Below are 23388 nucleotides of genomic sequence, written 5' to 3' on the forward strand. Positions count from 1 at the left end.
CTAAAGCTCGAGCCTTCCATGACATGTCAAATTTAAGTTACGGGATTATTCTCTTTACAAGTCGTATTTCATTCCAAATGGGCCAGAAAACCTAAATGCCCACCAATCCTTTATTTTCTTGTATAAAAGAAGGCATAGGCCTTGATAGAAGGAGTCCCTTTTTCTCATGTTATTTTAGAAGGCTGATACTGTGGTGATGGCTTTTAGGGTTTCCATAACCTTAGAAGGTGAAGATCCTAAGAAGAGAAGTGACTTCCATGATGATGGAGACGACTCCAACACAGATGATATCCGGCATTATTATGGGTAGCTAATTCCTTTCTTAGGGCACTGATATAACCCAATCTAGTATTATGGTTTGATTGTTCTTAACTTTGGGATTATTTTAATGTATATTATATTTTGATTATATAACTACGAGTAATTGAGACAACTCAATTGGATTTAGTGTTTTAAATAGATTTCAAATTGTTGTTACCTTGTCTTAAATATAACTATTTATTTTCTGTTCTCAACCTATTCTTATTGGACGGTATCTGACGGAACCTTGCCGGACATAAAAATAAAGGTCATATAATAGTATTCCAACATTTTTATAAAAGAATGTTTTCATAGTCTATGCTTAGGAAAGATGAATTGTTTACAAAGTAGTTAAAGTAGTTAGAGTAGATAGGTAGATAGTCCATACTAACCGTAGATAAGTTATAGTTAACTGAATTTTGTAAAACATCTTTCTTTAAAACCCGAATTGAATGAATGAACATAATTTGTTAAATCCCCAGAGTTAGAACAGTTAACCATAGTACGACGATTGTAGTGAAGTCAAAGCTCTAAGATCTCTCTCTCTGATCACTTTAGCTTAATTTTAGTTTAATTTTAGTTTTAAATCATGACAACCAATCAGATATTTTAATCAATTACCTATGAACCAATAGGACTTAATTAAGAACCAAACATAAATTCTCATCTCCCTGTGGGTTCGACACCCTCTCTATAGTGTTATCCTACAAGGATTCGTTCTATTGCGAGTGGTAAAATTTACAGACAATAGTAATGTCATTATTTTTCTAATTCTATATATTGATAATATTCTACTCATTTATAATGACGTGGAAGCTTCGTCATCATTAAAGAGGTAGTCGTTCAATTATTTTGAAATTGGGGATCTTCAAGATGTAAGCTATATTCCTAAGATCAAGCTTTTGCAAGATTGGGTTAAAAGGAAAATATGTTTGTCTTCATAATCCTACACTGATAAAGTTTTGACCAGGTTTGGTATGCAAAACTCAAAGAATGAGTTCTTGCTTTATTGACATGGATTGCTCTCTCTAATAAGTAATTTTCTAAGACTAGCAAAGGAGATTGAGCAAATGAGACTGGAATAATATGTTTCGGCATGTGGGAGCCTCATAATGCTATGGTTTATACTAGACATGACATTCGCTACAGTGTAAGGATAGTCAGTAAATATCAGTCCAATCCCAGACTTGATAACTGGTCTGTTATGAAAAATATCATAAAGTATCTTAGGAGAACCAATGATCTCATGCTCAATTATGGATGTGATGATATGGTCTTAGTCAGGTATGTTGATTCTGATTTTAAATCAGATGTAGATACTATAAGGTCCGTGACTTGGTGTATGTTCACTCAATAAAAGGGAAATCAGTTGGTAGAATGTTAAGAAGATTTTAACTACTGACTCAAACCTAAAGGTAGAGTATATTACAGCCTTAAAGGCAGCAAAGGAAGCCTTTGGTTTGATCTCACTGATTTAGAGGTTGTAGAGCATACTAGCCTACCTATCGAGCTATATTGCCACAATAGTTCAAAAGTAGCCCAAACTAATGTCCCAAGGTTCTATAGAGGAACAAGGTACACTAAGAGGAAGTATCATATCCTACATGATATTGTCCGGCAAGAAAATGTACTCATGGCTGAGACCATTGCATCGGAACACAACTTTGTTCATCTATTAACAAAGGTGTCATCGATTAATAGTTTTGATCATCACTTGAATAACATGGGAGTTAGATGCAATTCAAATTGGCTATGAGGACAAATGGGAACTGTTAGGATTTATATGCCCTAGCATAGCGAATTCCTAATTGGATTAAAGTGATATATGTTCCGAAGATATCTGAAAGATTTATGCTTTATACAATTGGTGAATTCAATATATTATGTTTTGATTTATTATGGAATTGATAGTGTCTAAAACTTTATTTCGTTATTTAAGTTTTTGATGTAGATATTTTCTTTTCGAGATTTTAGGTTCATTTTAATCATTCATTTAGGTTTAGGTTAGTTTAAGTTTGAATAAAATAAAAACTGAAAAAATCCACAAATCCAAAAATTTGTCATAATGCTCGAGCATCATTGCAAAAAGTTTGAGCATCAGTACCAAAAGCTCGAGTTTTCCATCATCGTGAAATTAGAAATTAATGGCAGTAGGCTCGAGCTTACACCCGTCATGCTCGAGCCTAAGGTCTTAAAAGTTTACAATCAGGAAACTGAGTAATCCTTCGCCTAGCACACAAAGGAAAGTTATGGTACTTTATATAAGCTCTCAAAGTATTCTTCCTATTTATAATCGGTGCGAATACACATTCTTGTTCCAGATCTGCAGGAAATAGAGGTAATCTTCTCTTTCTTCTCCTCTTTCAAATAGAATTTCCTGAGTTCATTAATTGTCTAGACCTATGAGGGAGAGTATTAGTTATTCTTTGGATATATGAGTCTATGAATTTTGTTCATGCATCATCTACATAGACTAGCTATTTAGATCCACTCTTCCTTGATTTATTGAACTAAGTTCTACGATCTGATTTAGTGAAGTTCAAGTAGAGCTCGAGCATTAATAGTTAAGGCTCGAGCATTACTAAAGGCTCGAACATTGGTACTTGAAGCTTGAGCTTTGGGTTGCAGATTGCAGCAACTAGAGATTTTTGAGAAATTTGATAGGTTATCTTAAAGATGGTTCGTCCTACTTCTGCTAAACGTGCTAGAGGGATGAAAGTTATGTTGCCAAGTGCGTGGCAGATAGTTCTAATTTCTTATGAAACGACCTTTGATTATCAGGCGTTCATCAATGATCCGCGCACGAGATGGGCTATGAAATCTTTCAGTTACAGGCATCTTCTTCATCTTATAGTCCCTGTTACTCAAATTGCTTATCCGCGTCTTGCTCGTTTGTTTTACCTCAATCTGGTTTATAATGAGGATGACCCTTAGGAACTTAGGACTAGAATTGTTGGGCATGATTTGAATATTAATCTTGATGCTATTACCGCAGCTCTAGAATGTTATAATATGCTTCCTGAGGTTGTAGATGAGAGATGTAGCTATCCTATTTTTATACCATTCCCTCGAGTACCAATTGCTGAGAATTTAATTCAGAAGCTATGTGATGGTCGATTTGCTAGGAGAAAGCGGAGTAGTACTACAAAAACCAAAATTCCTAAGAGGTTGTGGATTCTAGATTCTATCATCTCTGCTAATGTCCATCCTCTTGGGCATAAGAATATTATGAATACTGATTTCTCCAAGCCCTTTATGCTATTCAGTTTAAGCATTGTTATTCGTTCCCTAAGATAATTTTCTATCAGCTACTGGCGTATTGGTCTGAGATTGGACCGTATAAGGATATTCCTACACATACGCTGCCTTTTCCATATATGATTACCAGGATATTAGAGCTGGAGGATTTTGTGGTGAGTCCAAAAGAGGAATCATGTGATGAATCTCCCTAATTTGGAATAAGGGAATGAAATAAAGTTTAGTCACATATGTCGGCACATCGGAGAGATGTAATAGAGTTTGGTGATAAGGGATATGTAGCGGTTGTTGATAGGAGAGCTGATGATGAGGCTACAGAGGAAGAGATGGATCTTTCTTATAGCCAGCCTCAGGTTAGGAGGAGACCCGCTCCTGCAGCCCAGCCTGAGAGTTATTCTCAGGCTGAGATTAGAGCTTTACAGGATAGGGTGACCGAGCTGCATGATTGTCAAATAGTGCTGCGTCAAATGTTGACTGCGTAGCAGAACATATTGGAGGAGTTACTTCGTCACACTCCATCCGATCCATCCACTTCTTTTGTTCCACCACCACCACCTATGGATTAGTTCTTAGGACTTTTTTATATTTTTTGTTGTTGACTAAGACAGTCTTTTTGCTGTATTTATTTCCATATGATGTATATCTGCCCTAAGTCTTTATTTTAAAATCATTGTACTGATTTCTGATATTTATACATGTTTTTTGGTTCTATTATCCTTGTATTTATACTTCTCTATGCTTACTCCATATACTTGATACTCTGATGTCTCTTGGAGTTTATTGATTTTACCAGATACAATAAATTAAGTTTGGGGGTGCTTTTGAGAGGAACCACTATGTTGAAGGAAATGATGCTGGACACTCATTTTTACCCTTTCGTGTATTACATTGTTATATCTTTGCTGGTCTGCTTATATGGTAATATCTTTCTCATTCTCTTTTGTTCTCACATATTGAGGACAATGTGCACAATAAGTTTGGGGGTAAGGTTGGCTTGGAAAATTTTATTAATCTGCTTATATAAGGATGTGATTTGCTATTTGATGATATAAGCATGTGTTTGAGAATGTTGATGATTATATACTTCGTTTGCAGTTTGAAGTTGGTTAGAAATGGTTTGTATGCTAAATTACTATGAAAATGAGTCCTTGAAAATTTTTAAAATCAGTTGGTGGCCTGTGGTTCACTCTATTAAGATAATTGTTGTTTAATGATGCCGATCTATGAGATGCTACACTTTGCACAATATTCACACTTGCATGAAGTCTGTGGGATAGAAATTGGAATTCTTGTTTTGTTTTGAGTTAGACTGAGATGATCAGGTCGATTTGATAGTTTTGATGACCGAGGTATAAAAAAAAAATAAAAGAACTAGAGAAAAATTGGTATGTATGCAACAAAGAAAAAAAAATCTTCACCAATGTGAATGAAAAATTAAAAAAAAAAAATATGATGAAAAAAAAAAGAGAAAGAAAAGTAGAAAATGATCAAGTTCAGGTTTGTACTTAGATTACTCGAGTGATTAAGTTTTTAGGGGTGTGTTCTAATACCTAATGCCCTAAGATCGTCTGGTCTGGGAGTCATTAACTGAAAGCATGTTACACAAGGGGTTTAGGTTGCTGAGATTACTTGAACAATTAAGTCTTTAAGGGTGTTTTAACACTTAATGCCCTATGACCATCTGGTCTAGGAGTTATTGGCTAAAAATTCGCTACAATGGTAATTTAGAAAGCTTAATAAACTTGGACAATGCATAAGTATCCTTTTTAAAAAAATACATACCCAAACAAAAAATAATAATAATAAAAATACCTTAGGAGTCGGAATTTGAAGAGTTTCTTGTGAATTGAGGAATGACAAGGAATAAATGCAAGTATGGACAGTAAGCCACACGATGAATTGCAGGATCACTTTCAAAAAGCATTTTTAGAGATTAAAATTGTTGAATAAATGATTGAACTGATATGTGGGGACTATGGTTACTTAATTGAGATTGGAAGTTAAAAGTTTTTCTGATTACATGATTGGTATACTTACTGTATTTGACTGATTAATAAACTGGAAGGATGATATGATTGGAAACAGGCTTGAATAAGCTTGCTGTGCATTTAAGGCACTAATTTGAGAAGTTTGTAGGTATCTTCACTGGAAACCCTTACGAGACTACAACTCGTCCACTAGGGGTAACCTAGAGGTTTAAAGGCTTGTTGCATAGGCTAAATGTAACCGTGATTCCCATGAAAGCAGCTTTTTAAATATGTATTGCAAAGGACTAGCAATATGTAAGTTGGGGGTGTGATGAGCGCTGAATATATGTATATTCGAGCCCCTAAGTACGTATATGTTAGGGCCTAAAGTGATACTTCTATCCATTATTAGACTAATTTATGTTTAATGTGTGTTTGTTGGTACTTTCCCAGATAAATGATTAAAATCGGGACTTTATGATGATATCAAAGATTACAGAGTCGTTGTCATTCATTCAGAGCAAGCCGAGAGCTAAATTAGTGAAGTTTGAAGTAATTCAAGCCTTATAGTTCGAGCCCAAGTGTTAAGGCTCGAGCATCACAACAAAGAAGAGAAAAAAAGTCAACAAGGCCCAAATGCTCGAGCATCAGTACCTGGATGCTCGAGCCTTACTACAGGGTGACTGAGCCTTACTTTAGGGTGCTCGAGCCTTGACCCTAAAGCTTGAGCATGAGGCGTTGAAAATAAAAAGAGTTGATTTAATGAAAATGTTATATTCCCAACTCTCGTGCCTCACCTCCATAATAAAGCACTATCCACAAAGGATCGAGCATCATGCTCGAACATTGAGTGCCTGATGCTTGAGCATGGTACCTAGTGCTTGAGCCTATGAAGTTTGGATCGAGCAATGTTAAAGGAGTTCAACCCCAAAAATGTTCTAAGTGTTGAAGGAGAAGACGCTTCGGAAAATAATTAAAAAAAATTGGCTAAGTGTCAATGTGATGATCGAGCATCATTTATTGAAGCTCGAGCATCTATCTAGGGAGGCTCGAGCATTGATCCTGATCCTCGAGCATGAGCCCTAAAGCTCAAGCATCCGTTCTTGAAACTCGAGCCTTACATGACATGTCAAATAAAAGCTGCGGGATTACTCTCTTTATCAGCCACATTTCATCCCCAGTTGGGCTAAAAGACCTAAAAGCCCACCAAATACATATTTTCTTCTATAAAGGAAGGCGTAAGCTTTGATAAAAGAGGTCTGAAATTTCAATCTCTTTTACAGTATTATTCAGAAGGCTGAAAGTGTGGTAGCTTTTAGGGTTCCTACAACCTTAAGAGTGAAGATTCTGAGGAGATAAGCGCAATCCGTGGCGATGGAGATAAACTCAACACAGATGTTATCCAGTCTCGTCATGAGTAACTAAATCCTTTCTTAAGGCACTGATGTAACCCAACGTTATATTATGGTTTGATTGTTTTGACTCTGGGTTTATTTTAATATCTAATGTTTTCTCGATTATATGACTATGAGCACTTAAGACAACTCAAGTGGTTTTTTATGGTTTAGTAGAATATAAATTGTTATTACCTTGTCTTAGATATAATAATTTATGTTCTATTCTCAACCTACCTTGTTGTACGGTATCTGGCGGAGCCCTGCCAGAAATAAGAATAGGGGTCATATAATGGTGTTCCAACGTATTTTACAAAAGAATGTTTTCATAATCTATGCTTAGGAAAGGTGGATCATTCGTAAAGTCGTTAAAGTAAGTAGAGTAGGTAGGCGAATAGTCCGCGCTAACCGCAGATAGGTTATAGTTAGCTAATTTTGTAAAATATCTTTCTTTAAACTCTGAACTGAACGAATGTTATTGAGTTCAGTTCATTTGAAAACATAATCCCAGAGTTGATTCAATTGACCATAATATAACGATTGTGGTGAAGTCAAAGCCCTAAGATTTTTCCTCTCTGATCATTCACTTTAGTTTAATTTGCTTTAATTTAATATTTTGTTTAATTCAAGTTTGTTAAATCGTGACAACCAACGAACTCTCCAACCAAGTTATTCGTAAACCATGAAATTAATTTAAAGGCTAATACAAATCTCATCTCCTTGTAGGTTTGACATCCTCTTTGCATATAGCTATATCCTACACGATATCATACGATTGCGAGAGACACATCAATTTTTGGCGCCGTTGCTGGGGAGATTGTTTTTGTTTAGTTTTTAATTAGTTATTTTGGTTTACCAGTCTTCGGACTTTCTAATATCTCATCTTACTTCTTTTTCTTTTCAGGTACAAATTAGCGGTGAGGACAAAGACGCTTAAGAGAGAAAAGCTTCGGTTTATTTAACCTTTTTGTGAGTTCTTATTTTTTTCTGTTACTTAGAATATTTTCTTTTTGCTACTATTAGGATTAGTGGAACCAGTGCATGTTTACTCGCCAAACTAGGTCAAAACCTTTAGTGCATGATCCTAAAATAAAGAAAACTTTAAGTCAATTAAGGAACTTAAAAAACACTTGAATAATATTGATAGTTCCTCTGATAGTATGGCTGAGCAACATAATGCACCGGGTAATAATGGTAATGGTAATGGAGAATGGGTTCCACCTGTTCCTTAACCACAACCGCAATTGAGGGATCATTTCATTCCTACCACAAATACTTCCCCTTCGTACTTTTTTTTCCCGGATGCTGATGTAACCCATTTTGAGATCAAGCCTGTTATGATCCAAATGCTTCCTACCTTCCATGGGTATACAATAGAGGATCCTTATAAGCACTTGGATGTGTTTTTGGAATTGTGTTCAACTACCAAGTTGACCACTCTAACCAATGATTCATTCAGAATGCGTCTTTTTTAGTTCTTACTCAAAGACAAAGCAAGAACTTCGTTGTAGTCCCTTCCAACAAATTCCATATCTTCATGGGACATATTGCAATAGGAGTTCTTGAAGAAGTACGACATTGTGGGTAAAACCACACAAATGAAAAGAGAAATCATGGCATTTTCCCAAATCCCGGGAGAACAGCTCCATGATACATGGGAGAAATATAATGATCTTCTAAGAAAGTTTTCACACCATAATATTACCTAATGGCACTTAATACAAATCTTCTATGATAGTCTTACAAATTCTTATAGAAATATGGTTGATGCTTCCAGCAATAGAGCTTTTCTACATAAAAGTATGGCTGATGCTTGGGAACTGTTTGAGGCCCTAAGTGAAAACTCAGTGCAACATGCTTCTTCCTCTAGGTCTAGGTCTTCACCTGGAATGCATAAAATTGAAAAACTTTATGAGGTAGATAAATCTAGTGAGTTAGTTATTCAAATAGAAGCCTTGAACCGTAGGTTCGATCAAATCCTATCATCAAGCTTTACTCCTATTACTAAACCACAAACTGCCTTACCAAAGGAAGTTTGTTCTATCTGTGTTAATTCTAACCATTTTGCTGACGCTTGCCCTATGCTGGGATAATCATCTGAGATCCCACAGGAGTAAGTGAATGTTGCATTCTCTAGGCCAACTTATAATCCATATTCTTCTACATTTAATCTTGGCTGGAAAGATCATCCCAATCTGTCATGGCGTAATCCAAATCAAGGAAACACTGTTTCTTAATCTCAGAGGCAATATCAAAATTCATCCAATCCTATGTCATAAAATAATTCTTTCAACAAATCTGGTATTTACCGTCCCCCTCAGTTTAGAAATCAACCCACTCAAGCTCTTAATTTTCCACCTCTTCCTAGAAATTCAGTGTTTAAGGAATAAGTACTCAATACTCTTGGTGAAATTAAAGTTAATACCCAACTTCTTAATTCTCATTCTCAAGCCATAGCAAAGCTAGAGGCACAAGTTGGGCAAATAGCGAGTACTCTATCTTGAAGAGAGGATGGAAAGCTGCCTAGTCAGCCAATAGCCAACCCGAAAGGGCAGACTTACATGATTGATGAAACTAATTCCTTAGGTATTTATCATGAGCAAGTTCAGGCTATCATGACATTGAGGAGTGGTAGAGTGGTTGATAACCAAGTTGAAAAAGGACAGGAGGAAAAAGAAAGGCTTGAGATTCCCATTATTCCAATCATTCAAAATCCACATCCTAATGATGTTTTCTCAAGTGCTATTCTATAATCTACAAGAGGATTTGAAGGTGAAGTCACTTCTTCATCTGCTCTTAACCCTGAGACGGCTTATGAGCCAAAAGCACCTTATCCTGAACGTCTTAAAAAACCCTCCCACTTTGGTAAATAAGGGGAGAAAATTCAAGATATGATGAAGGTCTTTAAATAGGTCAAAATCAATCTTCCTCTGCTTGATGCTATAAAGAAAATTCCAGCCTATTCCAAATTTCTAAAGAACTTGTGCACTCTTAAGAGAAAATCTAGAAGCCAAGTTCCTAAGAAAGTTTGTCTCACCGAGCATGTCAGTGTTATTTTGAAGTACAAGACTCCTCTAAAGGTTAAACATCCTGGAGCTCCTACAATTTATTGTACCATTGGAAACAATGTAAAAGAGTGAGCACTTTTTGACCTTGGAGAAAGTGTTAATCTTATTCCTTACTCGGTGTATGAAAAGTTAGGTTTAGGAGAGTTAAAACCTACGTCGATTGTTCTACAGCTTGCTGACTGTTCTGTCAAACAACCATGAGGTATTGTTGAAGATATACTCATAAAAGTGGACAAGTTCTATTTTTCGGTCAATTTTCTAGTTCTTGATATAGAACCAGTCCACAATTCCAAAAAGTATATTTCAGTCATTCTTGGTCAACCTTTTCTAGCCACAGCAAATACTTGCATTAACTGTAGGACTAGAGCCATGGATTTATCTTTTGAAAGTATAAAAGTCAAGCTAAACATCTTCAATGCTATTCGTCATCCCCATGATGATAGTGAATACTTCTTCCTTGATGTTATTGATGAGTTGGTTGAGGAATCAATCCCAACTATTTTATCCAAGGATCCTTTAGAAGCTTGTTTAAATCACTTCAATTATGAAGAGTTCGATATTGATTTTTCAATAGCGGAAGTGAATTCTTTGCTTGATTCCACTCCTATCACAGATTTTCCTCCATGGAAATCTAGGTTAGAGCCGCTTCCACCACTTTCTAGTACTCCGCCCATTCCTTCGTTAGAGTCTCCACCTAAGCTTGAGTTTAAGCCACTATCGGAAAAGCTCAAGTATGTTTTCTTGGGTTTAAATGACACCTTCCCGATAATCATTGCTTCTAATCTTACAAGTTCCCAAGAAAGTAGTCTTTTAAAAGTTCTTGAGCAAAATAAAGAGGCTCTTGGGTGGAGTGTGGCTGATTTGAAAGGAATTGCCCCATAATTTGCATGGATTAGATTCATTTGGAGGAGGATTCTCGAACATCTCAGGAACTCCAACGAAGACTGAATCCTGATATGAAGGAGGTAGTTTTAAAGGAAGTTGTGAAGTTGCTAGATGCGGGAATAATCTACCCCATCTCAGATAGCAAATGGTTGAGTCCTACTCAAGTAGTACCTAAAAAAACAAATATTACAATAGTTAAGAATTCCGAGGGTGAATCAATTCCACAGCGCACCACCACTGGATGGTGTGTGTGTGTTTTGATTACCAGAAACTCAACTTCGCTACTAGAAAAGATTATTTTCCACTTCCATTCACTAATCAGATTCTAGAGCGATTGGCTGGCCAGAGCTATTATTGCTTTTTAGACAGTTATTTCAGCTATAATCAGGTGGCCATTGATCCTAAGGATCAAGAGAAAACTACTTTCACCTGTCCATTCGGTACGTTTGCATATAGATGGATGCCTTTCGGATTATGTAATATGCCATCAACATTCGAGAGGTGTATGATGTCTATCTTTTCAAACATGGTTGAAAAGTTTTTCAAAGTCTTTATGGATAACTTCTCTGTTTTCGGGTCTATATTCGAAAACTGTCTTCAAAATCTTTCCCTGGTGCTTCAGCGTTGTAGGGAAACAAATCTTATTCTTAGTTGGCCATTTTATGGTTCAAGAGGGTATTATTTTATGACATATCATTTCAGAGAGAGGTATTGAAGTTGATAGAGCTAAAGTAGATTTGATCTCTAAATTGCCTCCTCCTACCTCTATAAAGGGAGTGCGATCATTTCTTGGGCACGTCGGGTTTTATCGACGCTTCATTAAAGATTTTAGCAAAATTTCTCATCCTTTGTGTAATGTACTTGCAAAGGACTCTCCTTTTTTCTTTGATGAATCATGCCTTGAAGCTTTTCAAAAGCTTCGCTCTCTTCTTTCTTCAGCTCTTATCATGAATCCTCTGGATTGGGCTCTTCCATTTGAGATTATGTGTGACACATTTGATTATGCTATGGGTGCTGTCTTCGGACAACGAGTGGATAAACTTCCTCATGTTATCTACTGTGCTAGTAAAACTCTTTCAGATGCACAGTTGAATTATACCACCACTGAAAAAGAGTTGCTTGCAGTTGTCTTTGCTTTGGATAAATTCAGATCCTATCTATTGGGTTCCAAAGTCGTAGTTTATTCTGATCATTTTGCTTTGAAATATTTTCTGTCCAAAAAGGAAACCAAACCCAGTTTGATTCGATAGATCCTGTTGCTTTAAAAGTTTGATTACAAAATTCGAGATAAGAAAAGGTTAGAGAATGTTGTAGCTGACCATCTTTCAAGAATTTTGATTGAGGATACCTCAACTTCACTTCCAGTTTGTGATTCCTTCCCGGATGAACAACTGTTTGAGGTTTCTCATAAGGATTTGCCTTGGTTTACTACTATTGTGAATTACCTCGCAATAGGCAAAATTCATTTATCATGGTCAAAGTAGGAAAAAGATCAATACTTCTCCCAAATTAGGATGTACTATTGGGAAGATCCTCAGCTATTCAAATACTGTGCTGATCAAATCATTCATAGATGTGTTCCTGAGAGTGAGTTTCTTAGTATTTTAACCTTCTGTCACAGTCTGACATATGGAAGTCATTTCAGTGCAAAGAAAACTGCAGCTAAAATTCTTCAGTGCGGTTTCTTTTGGCTTCACTCTTTCGGGATGCATATTTATTCTGTAGGTCATGCCTTAAATGTCAGCAGCTAGGATCAATTTCCAGAAGGAACATGATGCCCTTAACTCTAATCTTAATTATTGAAGTTTTGATGTTCGGGGTATTGATTTCATGGGTCATTTTATTCTGTCCAATAAAAATGAGTACATTCTTGTGCCTGTTGACTATGTGTCTAAATGGGTTGAAGCAGTAGCTACTAAAACCACTGATCACTCAGTCGTGGTTGAGTTCATTCAAACGAACATTTTTAGTCGGTTTGGTATGCCACGAGCTATTATTAGTGATGGGGGTGCTCACTTCTGTAATACGTACTTCCGTACCTTGGTCCAAAGATACTCCGTCACCCATAAAGTTGCTTCTGCCTATCATCCCCAAACAAGTGGCAAAATAGAAATATCCAATCGGGAAATTAAGAGAATTCTTGAGAAAACGGTTAAGCCAGATCGTAAAGATTGCTTTTATAGACTAAACGATACTTTGTGGGCTTACCGTACTGCTTATAAGACTCCGATTAATATGTCACCTTACCATATTGTCTATGGTAAAGGGTGCCATCTTCCTGTAGAGTTAGAACATAGAGCTTTTTGGGCCATTAAAAAGCTCAATTTTGATATGACATCTACTGGTTTTAACTAGAAGCTTCAATTAACTAAGCTTGAAGAATTATGTAATGATGCTTATGAGAGTGCTAAAGTTTACAAAGCAAAGACTAAGGCATTTCATGACAAGCATATCTTGCGTAAGACTTTTGAGCCTGGGAAGAAGGTTTGGTTGTTTAATACACGACTGAAACTTTTTTCTAGAAAGTTAAAGTCACGTTGGAAAGGTCCATAAATGGTTATTTCTGTTACACCTTATGGTACAATAGAGATACAAGATTGCAGGACAATTGTCCAAGGTCAATGGACATAGACTTAAACCCTACATAGAGGGTACTGTGCAAAGAGGCACAGTTGAGGCAGTGGAACTTCATAGTCCTATATACTTGGACTAGCGAGGTCAGGTTTTCGTCCAGCTATCAACGTTAAACTTAGCATGTTGTCAAGCTATCGATGTTAAACTTAGCATTTGTATGTTGTACCGTAGTTTATTTTTATTTTTATTTCGTTATTTTAAGTTTTTGATGTAGTTCTTTTCTTTTCGAGATTTTAGGTTCATTTTTATCATTCATTTAGGTTTAGGTTAGTTTAAGTTTGAATAAAATAAAAATTGAAAAAATCCACAAATCCAAAAAATTGTCATAATGCTCGAGCATCATTAGCTCCATGCTTGCGCATCAGCAGCAAAAAGCTCAAGCATCAGTACCAAAAGCTCGAGCTTTCCATCATCATAAAATTAGAAATTGATGGCAGCAGGCTCGAGCTTATACCCTTGATGCTCGAGCCTGAGGTCTTAAAAGTTTAAAATCAGGAAACTGAGTAATCCTTCGCCTAGCACACAAAGGAACGTTTTGTTCTTTATATAAGCTCTCTAAGTATTCTTTCTATTCATAATCAGTGCGAATACACATTCTTGTTCCAGATCTGTAGGAAATAGAGGTAATCTTCTCTTTCTTCTCCTCTTTCAAATAGAATTTCCTAAGTTTATTAATTATTTAGATCTAATGAGGGAGAGTATGAGTTATTTTTTGAATATATGAGTCTATGAATTTTGTTCATGCATCATCTACATAGACTAGCTGTTTAGATCCACTCTTCCTTGATTTATTGAACTAAGTTCAATGATCTGATTCAGTGAAGTAAAGGTAGAGCTTGAGCATTAACAGTTGAGGCTCGAGCATTACTAAAGGCTCGAGCATCGATACTTAAAGCTCGAGCTTCGGGTTGCAGATTGCAGCAACTGGAGATTTTTAAGAAATTTGGAAGGTTATCTTGAAGATGGTTCATCCTAATTTTGCTAAACGCGCTAGAGAGATAAAAGATATGTTGCCAAGTGCGTGGCAGACAGTTCTAATTTCTTATGAAACGACCTTTGATTATCAGGCATTCATCAATGATCTGTGCACTAGATGGGCTATGAAATCTTTCAATTACAGGCATCTTCTTCATCTTATAGTCCTTATTACTCAGGTTGCTTATCCTTATCTTGTTCGTTTGTTTTACCTCAATCTGGTTTATAGTGAGGATGACCCTTAGGAACTTAGGACTAGAATTGATGGGCATGATTTGAATATTAATCCTGATGCTATTGCCGCAGCTCTAGAATATTATAATATGTTTCTTGACGTTGTAGATGAGAAACATAGCTGTTATGTTTTTACACATTCCCTAGGGTACCAATTGCTGAGAATTTAATTCAGAAGCTATGTGATGGTCGATTTGCCAGGAAAAAGCGGAGTAGTACTACAAAAGCCAAAATTCCTAAGAGGTTGTGGATTCTAGATTCTATCTTCTCTGCTAATGTCCATCCTCTTGGCCATAAGAATACTAGGAATACTGACTTTCTCCAGGCCCTTTATGCTATTCAGTTTGAGCACTGGTATTCGTTCCCTAGGATTTTTATCAGCTACTGGCGTATTGGTCTGAGATTGGACCGCATAAAGATATTCCTACACATGCGCTGCCTTTTCCATATATGATTACCAGGATATTAGAGCTGTAGGGTTTTGTGGTGAGTACAAAAGAGGAATCATGTGATGAATCTCCACAATTTGGAATAAGGGAAAGAAATAAAGTTTGGTCACATATGTCAGCACATCAGAGAGATGCAATAGAGTTTAGTGATGAGGGATATGTAGCGGTTGTTGATAGGAGAGCTAATGATGAGGCTACAAAGGAGGAGATGGATTTTTCTTATAGCCAGCCTCAGGTTAGGAAGAGACCCGCTCCTGCAGCCTAGCCTAAGAGTTCTTCTCAGGCTGAGATTAGAGCTTTACAGTCCAAGGTGGCCGAGCTGTATGATGGTCAGACAGTGCTGCATCAAATGTTGACTGTGCAGCAGAGCATATTAGAGGAGTTACTTCATCACACTCCGTACGATCCATCCACTTCTTCTGTGCCACCACCACCACCTATGGATTATTTCTTAGGACTTTTCTATATATATTTTTTTTTTTTTGACTAGGGCAGTCTTTTTGCTATATTTATTTCCATATGATGTATATCTGCCCTAAGTCTTTTTTTAAAAGCATTGTACTGATTTCTGATATTTATACATGTTTTTTGGTTCTATTATCCTTGTGTTTATATTTCTCTATACTTACTCCATATACTTAATACTCTGATGTCTGTTGGAGTTTATTGATTTTAGTGGATACAACATGTTAAGTTTGGGAGTGCTTTTGAGAGGAACCACTATGTTGAAGGAATCGATGATGGACACTCATTTTTACCCTTCCGTGCATTACATTGTTATATCGTTGCTGGTATGCTTATATGGTAATATCTTTCTCACTCTCTTTTGTTCTAACACATTGAGGACAATGTGCACAATAAGTTTGGGGGGTAAGGTTGGTTTGGAAAATTTTATTAATCTGCTTACACAAGGATGTGATTTGCTATTTGTTGATATAAGCATGTGTTTGAGTCTGTTGATGATTATATACTCCGTTTGCAGTCTGAAGTTGGTTAGAAATGGTTTGTATGCTAAATTACTGTGAAAAGGCGTCCTTGAAAATTTTTAAAATCAGTTGATGGCCTGTGCTTCACTTTGTTAGGATAATTGTTGTTTAATGATGCTGATCTCTGAGATGCTACACTTTGCACAATATTCGCACTTGCATGAAGTCTGTAGGGTAGAAATTGGAAGTCTTGTTTTGTTTTTAGTTAGACTGAGATGATCAAGTCGATTTGATTGTTTTGATGACCGAGGCATAAAAGAAAAGAAAAGAAATAGAGAAAATTTGATATGTATGCAACAAAGAAAAAAATCTTCACCAATGTGAATGAAAAATAATAAATAAAAAAAACATGATGAAAAGAAAGAAGAAAGAAAAGTAGAAAATGATCAAATTCAAGTTTATACTTAAATTGCTTGAATGATTAAGTCCTTAGGGGTGTGTTCTAACACCTAATACCCTAAGATCGTCAGGTCTGGGAGTCATTGGCTGAAAGCATGTTACATAAGGGGTTTAGGTTGCCTAGATTACTTGAACAATTAAGTCCTTAGGGTTGTTTTAACACTTAATGCCCTAAGACCATCTAGTCTGGGAGTCATTGGCTAAAATTTCCCTACAAGGGTAATTTAGAAACCTTAATAAACCTGGACATTGCATAAGTATCCTTTTTGAAAAAAAACATACCCAAACAAAAAATAATAATAATAAAAATACCTTGGGAGTCAGAATTTGAAGAGTTTCTTGTGAATTGAGGAATGACAAGGAATAAATGCAAGTATGGACAGTAAGCCACACGATGAATTGCAGGATCACTTTCAAAAAGCATTTTTAGAGATTAAAATTGTTGAGTAAATGATTGAACTGATATGTGGGGACTATGGTTGCTTAATTAAGATTGGAAGTTAAAAGTTTTTCTGATTACATGATTGGTATACTTACTGTATTTGACTGATTAATAAACTGGAAGGATGATATGATTGGAAACAGGCTTGAATAAGCTTATTGTGCATTTAAGGCACTAATTTGAGAAGTTTGTAGGTATCTTCACTGGAAACCCTTACGAGACTACAACTCGTCCACTAGGGGTAACCTAGAGGTTTAAAGGCTTGTTGCATAGGCTAAATGTAATCGTGATTCCCATGAAAGCGGCTTTTTAGTTCTGTATTGCTAAGGGACTAGCAATATGTAAGTTTGGGGGTGTGATGAGCGCTGAATATATGTATATTCGAGCCCCTAAGTACGTATATGTTAGGGCCTAAAGTGATACTTCTATCCATTATTAGACTAATTTATGTTTAATGTGTGTTTGTTGGTACTTTCCCAGATAAATGATTTAAACCGGGACTTTATGATGATATCAAAGATTACAGAGTCGTTGCCAGTCATTCAGAGCAAGCCGAGTGCTAAATTAGTGAAGTTTGAAGCAATTCAAGCCTTAGAGTTCGAGCCTAAGTGTTGAGGCTCGAGCATCACAACAAAGAAGAAAAGAAAAGTCAATAAGGCCCAAATGCTCTAGCATCAGTACCTGGATGCTCGATCGAGCCTTACTACAAGGTGCTCGAGCCTTACTTCAGGGTGCTCGAGCTTTAACTAAGGGTGCTCAAGCCTCGACCCTGAAGCTCGAGCATGAGGCGTCGGAAATAAAAAGAGTTGATTTAATGAAAAGGCTATGTTCCCAGGTCTCGTGCCTCACCTCCATGATCGAACACTATCCACAAAGGATCGAGCATCATCCACTGATACTCGAGCATTGAGCCCTTGATGCTTGAGCATGGTACCTAGTGCTCAAGCCCATGAAGCTTGGATTGAGCAATGTTAAAGGAGTTCAACCCCAAAAATATTCTAAGTGTTGAAGGAAAGACGCTTCGGAAAATAGTTGAAGAAAATTAGCTAAGTGTCAATATGATGATCGAGCACCATTTGCTAAAGCTCGAGCATCTGTCCAGAGAAGCTAGAGCATTGATCCTGATGCTCGAGCATGAGCCCTAAAGCTCGAGCATCCGTTACTAAAGCTCGAGCCTTGCATGACATGTCAGATTAAAAACTGCGGGATTACTCTCTTTATCAGCCGTATCTCATCCCAGTTGGGCCAAAAGACCTAAAAACCCACCAAATACATATTTTCTTATATAAAAGAAGGCGTAAGCCTTGATAGAAGAGGTCCAAAATTTCAATCTCTTTTATAGTGTTATTCAGAAGGCTGAAGATGTAGTGGCTTTTAGGGTTCCTACAACCTTAAGAGTGAAGATCCTGAGGAAAGAAGCGTAGTCCGTGACGATGGAGATGAACTCAACACAGATGCTATCCAGTCTCGTCATGAGTAGCTAAATCCTTTCTTAGGGCACTGATGTAACCCAACGTTATATTATGGTTTGATTGTTTTGACTCTGGGTTTATTTTAATATCTAATGTTTTCTCGATCATATGACTATGAACACTTGAGACAACTCAAGTGATTTTTCATACTTTAGTAAAAATATAAATTGTTATTACCTTATCTTAGATATAATAATTTATGTTCTATTCTCAACCTACCTTGTTGTACAGTATCTGGTGGAGCCCTGCCGGACATAAGAATAAAGGTCATATAATGGTGTTCCAACATATTTTATAAAAGAATGTTTTCATAATCTATGCTTAGGAAAGGTAGTTCATTCGCAAAGTAGTTAAAGTAGGTAGAGTAGGTAGGCGAGTAGTCTGCACTAACCGCAGATAGGTTATAGTTAGATAATTTTGTAAAACATCTTTATTTAAACTCCGAACTGAACAAATGTTATTAAGTTCAGTTCATTTGAAAATATAATTGGTTAAAGTCCCAAAGTTAATTCAATTGACCATAATATAATGATTATGGTGAAGTCAAAGCCCTAAGATTTTCCCTCTCTGATCATTCACTTTAGTTTAATTTGCTTTAATTTAATATTTTTTTTGATTCAAGTGTGTTAAATCGTGACAACCAATAAACTCTCCAACCCTGTTATTCATAAACCATGAAATTAATTTAAAGGCTAATACAAATCTCATCTCCTTGTGGGTTCGACATCCTCTTTGCATAGAGCTATATCCTACATGATATCATACGATTGCAAGAGACACATCAGTTACTTGATTAATTAGCTATTTGTCTAGGTGTTATTTGTGTTATTTGTTTAATTAAATTATGTGCTTAAATGATGTGTTTGATTAATTGTAATTTATTGTAATTTAAATGATTAAATGTTTATTTTATTTTATTTTATTTTATTTTATGGTTAGTAATAATAGGCCAACCAATTAGGTCACATGGACTACTTGGATAGGAGGTTTAATGGGTACGGATAATTACCCATAGATAGTTGTATATGTATATATATAGATATATATGTATATACATATATATATAAGGAAAGTAATTTATTAATTAATATTATGGTAACATTAGTATTAATAAATAATCTGATGTATATATTTTATATATTTATATAATAATGATATACATAGATTATATACGTAACATATTTTAAGTTACCTTGGATAGTTGTATATGTATATATATAGATATATATATATGTATACACACACACACATATATATATATAAGGAAAATAATTTATTAATTAATATTATGGTAACATTAGTATTTATAAATAATCTGATGTATATATTTTATATATTTATATAATAAGGATATACATAGATTATGTATATAACATATTTTAAGTTACGTTTTTAATATTTTAATTTTATTATTTTCTTTATTAAGTTGACTTGGATTGGGAAAATGACTAGGGTTATTTTAGTTGTCTATAAATATGTAACTATAGGGTTGTAAAAGGGTTGGAGAATAAATCACGTAATACATTTTTTAAGAGAGGGAGAGAGTAAGAGAGAGAAGGAGGAAGAGGAAGGAAGCAGGAAAAGAAGAACCATTAGAGAAGAAAATCAGAGAAGAATGAGTTTGAGGTTTTTGATCCGAAAACCTTAACAGGCAATTTCTTCTTCTATCTCTTTCCCTTTGATTTGTGTTTCTATACATGCCTAGGAAATTCAGGATGCTTAAACACTTAGAATTGAATAATTATGCATGCTTGAATTGGTTTAGAACAGAGGGTTCTATGTGTTTACAAATATGTTCTTGATTTGTAATCTTGAATTTTTTATGCATAATTGATGTTTAAGTTTAATCTTTACATTTTAAAATATCTAAAACAAATTAATATGGACTTATGGAATTAGATTGATGCCTTAGAACCCTTAAGAAAATAGGTGTACAGTTAGACTTTTGGGCAGATTCCCGTAACAATGATTGATCCATTGTTACAGTGCGCGAGCCTTGGGTGCAAAACTCGAGCCATAGGTGAAAAGCTCGATCTTTGGAGTTAAAGCTGAGCCTTGGAGTTAAAGCTCGAGCTATTGATGCAAAGCTCGAGTTATTGATGGAAAGCTCGAGCCATGGATAGAAAGCTCGAGTTATCAGGATAAAAGCTCGAGCCTTACCTGGGGAATTTACGTAAATAGCATTTAAATTGACCTTAATTGATTTTGATGGGTTTCGAACATTAAATAGGGGTTAGTTATAAGTTTAAATAGACTTGATCATAACGATGCATGCTATTTGGATTATTTAAAGAATTGATGAATTTAATCTTGTTATTTATTTTAACAACTGAGATTAAATGTTTAGCATGAGATGTGTCTGGAGAATGCTTACTTGGCTGTAAAACAAATTATCAGCATGGATAAGATTCAGTTTATGTGAGATACATGATGTAGGAAGCTTAAATAAATTATAAATTATTCCTATGATGTGATAACATGATATTATGTTATTTTGCTTATTTTTGAATTAATTGACTGTTACATCAATTATTAGATTGTGTAGATGTAATGCACCAATACGGGATGGTGGCATTCTAGGGACAGATTAATTAGAAAGTTAAGTCCTACCTATTTCTATTATTTTAGGGACGGATTAACTAAAGAATTAAGTCCTACCTACTTGTGTTTATTAGGGACGAATTAACTAGTAAGTTAAGTCCTACCTATTTTATTTTATGCTTTGGATGGGACGGATTATATATATATATATATATATATATATATATATAGTTATATGTCATGATATGAGCTTGAGTCTCAGAATCATGGTTAAGGTGTGTATATTGCCTAGGATGGATAACTGGATATAGTAGACATCTGTGTGCCCTGATAGGGCTAGGTACTCATGCCTACTTTATGTGTGATTTGCATGTTGCCTATTATTTAGGTTGAGGCGGACCTATAGCCTTATGAGCATCCTGTAGTATGTATTTATATATATACGGACTACTAGATATTATTAGATTGACTAGGATGTATACGTGTATCAGATCTCTAAAAAGGACTGTAGTAGAGTACAACTTGTTTGTGGGCCTGACCCACCATTATTTTTTAGGCATTCGTCAAGAGTAGAGATTGTTCGTGCTAAGTAGGGATCAGTCTACTTCACTCTTCCGGATTACCTACATAGGAGTTTCCTTTATGATTTAGTATTTAGTTATAGACAGTTGATTATATTGGTTTGGGATTTTCTAGGGATCCACACAGTATGGATTCCCGAGTTATACTGGAAGATTGATTGTATCAGAATATTTTATTATTTAATGAAAATTTATTCTAAGAATTTTAAATATTGGATTATCATTTTAGTTTTATTTCAGCATTTTATCTCTTCTTATTTATCCTTTTGCATTCTGCGTTCATTTATTGCCGATTTGTTTTTGATATCTCCAGGCATTCGGGCGTGGGCCTGGCCAACCTGTATTCGGAAATTCGGGGGTATCACACTTGATAGCAAGAGATATTTATATATGTATGTGATGATGATCAATATATGAATATAAATAGTAATCATAAATAGTTCATAGTCAGTAATTATGGATATATTCATTATTAACTAGGACTTGAACTGGATCCGCGTTAGGTTAAGATATATCTGCGTTAGGGGTCAAAGTGCAACATTGACTTAGAGGTTATTTATTATTTAATTAGAATTCAATTAATTTCTTTTAGTGGAGTAGAAATTAATTTATGAATTAATTGAATTGAGTCAATAGACGAGGCCAATTACTAATTCATTTTAGCCAATAAAATAATAAGCCTAAAGGATTCTCACTCACAGCCCAACTTGGTATTGGAGGCCCATTAGACTTGAGATATCACGTTAATTTTAGAGATTGAGAAAAATATATTGTCTTTAATTATTATTTTTATTTTACCTATATATACATGGGGTCCATGTATAATTTTGGTTACGCCTTGTGCAATAATTTTTAGAAGACAATAAAAGTTTTTCTCTCTAGAATTTTAGGGTTAGTGTTCTCATCTGATGGAGGCTCCCACAAGCTTAGCTCTCCAATGTCATTCATGGAGGCTTATGGGTAATTCCTAAAGGCAATATCATTACCAACAAGATGGAGATCCATGGAAGAGGCATCTAGCAAAGGATCTACAATAAGTGAGAACATTCACTTTAGAGAAGAGATCTAAGGTTTACTCAAACATTGATGTGAGATTTATATCTCTAATTGAATGAATCATCATGTTCTTCATGCATAAAACTTGTCTCTACACATGAATCAAGATCTTTATTTAAAAATCCCTCATAAACTTTTAAAAACTTCCGTTTCCCTAAACATGACTTAATCTCAACAAGGTTTGATATCATGGATTGAGATATGTATATCTAACTATATATATTTATGCGTTATAAGGATGTGAAGATAATTGAAGTTCTAAGAGGTAGGGATTTTTGATTATTTAGGATTAATGTCTAACACAAATTATTAAGAGATTATATGTAGTATCAGAGCCCGTAGTTTTTGAACTCATTATTTTTCCATTATACTTGCATAAATAATATGTGTAAGTTTAAATTAAAATTAAATAATTATATAATTTTAATTTATTTTATCCAGACTCTACTTTAATAACAAACCTGCCAACCATGATCAAAATTTTCTAATTTCGTGTACAGTAGCGCTTTTCCTTATTTGGATTTAATGATCTGTTTGTATGTGGTATATATTGATCAAATTTGTTGTTTGTTAGCTTCAGACAATTGATGTTATATGTTGTGCCTTGATTTTCGAACTTATGTATATATATAATGAGACAAATAAAGCAAGATTGTTATTTCGTGTATAATCTATATATAGAATGAAAATTTTGTTTTAAGATTTCATTACGCAAATCGAGGTTCTCAAATTGTAATGATTTTTTTT

At 35.2% G+C, this 23388-nt stretch overlaps 1 protein-coding gene across 1 annotated transcript in view; it reads right to left on the minus strand.

Annotated features, from left to right (window-relative positions):
• LOC132309772 (G-type lectin S-receptor-like serine/threonine-protein kinase At4g27290) overlaps positions 1–23388 on the minus strand; it is an 81674-nt gene that overhangs the window by 25678 nt on the left and 32608 nt on the right. Inside the window, exon 4 of the mRNA XM_059808053.1 lies at positions 17209–17237. Coding sequence (XP_059664036.1) covers positions 17209–17237 — 29 coding nt within the window. The remainder of the gene's footprint in view (positions 1–17208; positions 17238–23388) is intronic.

Source organism: Cornus florida, unplaced genomic scaffold (genome assembly GCF_030987335.1).
Source record: "Cornus florida cultivar Cherokee Brave unplaced genomic scaffold, ASM3098733v1 CherokeeBrave_3.0.0_Hap2_Chr05, whole genome shotgun sequence".
Classification (NCBI taxonomy): domain Eukaryota; kingdom Viridiplantae; phylum Streptophyta; class Magnoliopsida; order Cornales; family Cornaceae; genus Cornus; species Cornus florida.